Genomic DNA, 3,460 nt, shown 5'->3' on the forward strand with positions numbered 1-3,460 from the left:
GTTAACAGGAGGTTTGGGGAGAGGCCTTCTATTCATACCATAAGACATTGCTCCCTTAATATGATGGACACACAGTGTGAAGGGTGAAAAGGACCTGCCTAGAGGAGAGAGGAAGGCATGCCATGATGCATTCCTTAGTCTTGTCATGACTATGTCTAAGAGGGTTCCTGTCCTTAGGGAAGTGAATGCTATTTGGTGAGAAAGAGGACAACATCTGCTGTAGGACAGGATGATGTGCTGAGGAAAAGACTTTGAAGTAGTGTCCTGGAAGTTCATGAAGAGCCTCTGCTATTACCACATGGAATGGTAGAGGAGCTGGAGGAGAAGGACCTTTGAGGGAATTGTGGTTTGTGAGTAAAAGGACTTGAATTGGTGAGAACAGAGAGAGTCAAGAAGAGGGAATCAAGGTTTCCTCCTAGACGGGCACCTGTACGTACAATTTTAATGATACTTGCAAGGGAACTTGAGAACCGTGCAGTGGGTTGAGAGATTAGTTGGTTAAGTCAGGTTCTGCTGCATAAAAATGTAACCCATATTATAATGGCTTCAGGGAGAAAAACAACTCAATGGGAGGTGATTCCCAGTCTCTCTCTTAGGTTTTCCATGAGTCAGCAGCAATAAAGGTGCTGCCTAGGTTTGTGGCTCAGTGGTAGAGTGTTTGCCTAGCATGTGTGAGGTACTGGGTTCAGTTTTCAGTCTTGCATATGAACAAATAAAGTTCATTGATAATTTAAAATTATATATATATATACATATATATATACATATATATATATATATATATATATATATATATATATATATGAGATATCCCCTGGAACATGACCAGCCCCCCCACCAAAAGCATATGGAGTACTTGCTTCATGTCATTCATTCTCCCCAATCCCCTGTGACTTTGGTGGTACCATCTCCCTCATCTTAGGAATGAAGAAAGAGAGGCTTAGGGTGGTTAAGTGGTAATCCCACCCTCCCCTTCCTCCTCCGTGCACTACTCACGCCGGCCAACTTGACAGAGCCAACCATTGTGCCAGGACATGTCAGAACCACAGGCCAGAACCAGACTGCTTTCTGAGTGTCCAAAACACTATCAACTACGATGAATTTCCCCAATGCCTCCTTGTCTGCTGCCACTTGTGCAAGACCCAGATGTTCCTCTCAACCATCCTGCCATGTGGAAATCTGACAGGTATCCTGCTGCCTTCTGGCAGTGCGGAGATGAGTTAATGAAAAAGATACTAAAGCACATGAAATGGGGGAAAATGCAGTAAGAGGGATTGTTGGGAGAGAGAAAGAGTGCCTTGGTTTAGGAATCATGCAATGACCTGAGATAATCTGGGAATGCATACCACTCTTCTAGACAACATATATAAATTGAACCTGGGCCCACATTGTATGATGGAAGAGGAGGAAGACATGAACAACAATAACACTTTTTATTCCTAATAAATAAAACTATGGGGACTATTGAATAGGGGTTGTCAAAAACATTAACATAGTGAATATGTAGGGTTTCCTAACTGGAGGATTACTGAGGTTGGATTCTCTGGCCTCTAAGGAAAGAAGGTTTCTTTGGATCCAGCAGACTGGGGTCCTTGTTGGCTGTGTCAGGGCACTTTCTCCTTCGTCGGGAGGAGACCACCCTCTTCCTGAACCAGCGCACCATGGACCTGAGGTTCAGACAGGATATGGTTTTTGAGTGGGAAGACGTGTCCCCCTCGGTTGACTGCCCTGATGAGACTGAGAAGGTATCTTCAGTGCTCGTCTCCTGGCTTATGACCTGGCAAGAGAAAGAGGATGAGTTGGAAACGTGTAATGTCAGCAGCAACGAAGTCAACATGTGTTCATTTTTGGAAATCTAATTTTTTTCTTACCAAAATAGCCCAACTGTGAATGTATACTTTAAGTACTCATTCATCATTAGACACACACACACACACACACACAAATGACACACAGTATATTTAAAAAATAATATCGTCATCAGTCCTTCTCTGTGTTCCTCCCCCTCTTGTGTCTGTGAGTGTTCCTTGGCATTTTTCTGTTTCCCAGCTCCCTCCCTTGCTGCCATCCTTCTCTCCTTGCCCATCTCTTGGTGTATTATGGTCTACCTCTGCTTCACAGCAGGTAGAATGACTGACTTGATGCTGTCCAGTCTGGCACCCATAACGGGCATTCTCCTTGCTCAGAAATTGAGCAGCTCCCTGCTCACCTCAAGAAGTTCATCTTGCCTTCTCCTGGGTGAAATTTCTGGAAATGGGATGATGTCTTCATTTTGTGATGGTCTCCACTTGGAAAAGACCCACTCATCCTCGTGTTCTTGACTACTCTCCTGATCCATGTAGACAGAGGCACTGGTGGATGACTGGAAATCCTCATCCAGAGAAGAATCAGAGCACACAGTGTCGTCGTCTTCATCATCTCTCAGATTCTCTCGATAGGCATTAAGGTATCTCATTAGACCTTCCAGTTTCCAGACACTCTGGTTTCTCCTCCCTTGTGGGTTCTTGTCCACTGCCTGGTTGTCTCCATGGAGATCCACTGTAGCTGGTGAGTCTTCATAGGGGGAGCCCAGATAAACGTCCAGGACCCGGACGATGGGTAGTTCACAGAGCTGCTCTGAGTTGTCATGAATTTGTTCTCGTTTCCCCACGGGCATCCTTCCACTTTCAGTCACCCATGGCTCTTGTACAGGAGTAAGCAAGGAGCAGAAAGAATCCTCAGAAGTCGAATCTTCAGAGGAGGTACTGTCCTCAAAGATGGGATAGCTTCCGAAGAAGTTCGGATTTGATTTGTCTTTGGAAATGAAGACTTCTTTGTTGGCGAAGTTGCTGCTGTAGGATGTATCTTCCATGGTACAGAAATCCCAGTTTTGTCTCAATCTGGAAACTGAAAAGAAAGAAAACCTTGAAATAAGATTGTGGTAGAGAGGCTTGATCTACCTATCATTCAGGAGAGTTGAATAAAAGTTGAAAAATACTGGAAAGTGTGAATTTGAAAAGAAATGCTGCTGTGATATGACGATTCAGAGGAAATGAGTACTCTTCATGAGAGAATTTGCTGATTTCCACAGAATCTTTCCTTTTTCTCCATACACACTTACTTGTATGAATGCACCTTGTACATATATATATGCACATGTCCACATATATGTGGAGTCACATCAATAGAGAGATTATTTAATATGATACCAGAGCCAGTAAGAAACACATATATGAGTATTGTTGATTCTTAACTCTAATCCTATTAATGCTGCTTCAGTGATCACATATTTTTGACCAATAAGTTACGTGTTCAAATTCCCTTAGATTTCTAAGACCTCCTTTCACAATTGTCTTATTAATCTCAGCCAATACTTCTTTATCTATCAATCTCTGACTGTCTTCTTTTTCATATTCCTCTTTGTTGGATCAGTGGACCAAAGCTCACAAACACATTAAAGTCTTCAGATATTTGCTACTTA

The 3,460-nt window shown here is 42.9% G+C and overlaps 1 protein-coding gene across 1 annotated transcript; it reads right to left on the minus strand.

Annotated features, from left to right (window-relative positions):
• Positions 1-1,525: 1,525 nt before the first annotated feature.
• LOC124982832 (uncharacterized protein C12orf71 homolog) lies at positions 1,526-2,851 on the minus strand. Its single transcript, XM_047549739.1, has 2 exons — positions 2,210-2,851; positions 1,526-1,777 (listed from the first exon to the last, which is right to left on the minus strand). Exons 1-2 carry the CDS (start codon positions 2,849-2,851, stop codon positions 1,526-1,528), a joined length of 894 nt encoding a protein of 297 aa, XP_047405695.1.
• Positions 2,852-3,460: the final 609 nt, after the last annotated feature.

Source organism: Sciurus carolinensis, chromosome 4 (assembly GCF_902686445.1).
Source record: "Sciurus carolinensis chromosome 4, mSciCar1.2, whole genome shotgun sequence".
Taxonomy (NCBI): Eukaryota; Metazoa; Chordata; class Mammalia; order Rodentia; family Sciuridae; genus Sciurus; species Sciurus carolinensis.

What these genes read in the sequence shown, in the direction of transcription:
- LOC124982832 (XM_047549739.1), bottom strand. Translation starts at nt 2,851, where the DNA reads ATGGAAGATACATCCTACAGCAGCAACTTCGCCAACAAAGAAGTCTTC. An exon ending in GGCAAGATGAACTTCTTGAG is followed by an intron (nt 1,778 to 2,209) that starts GTGAGCAGGGAG and finishes TTCTCTTGCCAG; the next exon opens with GTCATAAGCCAGGAGACGAG.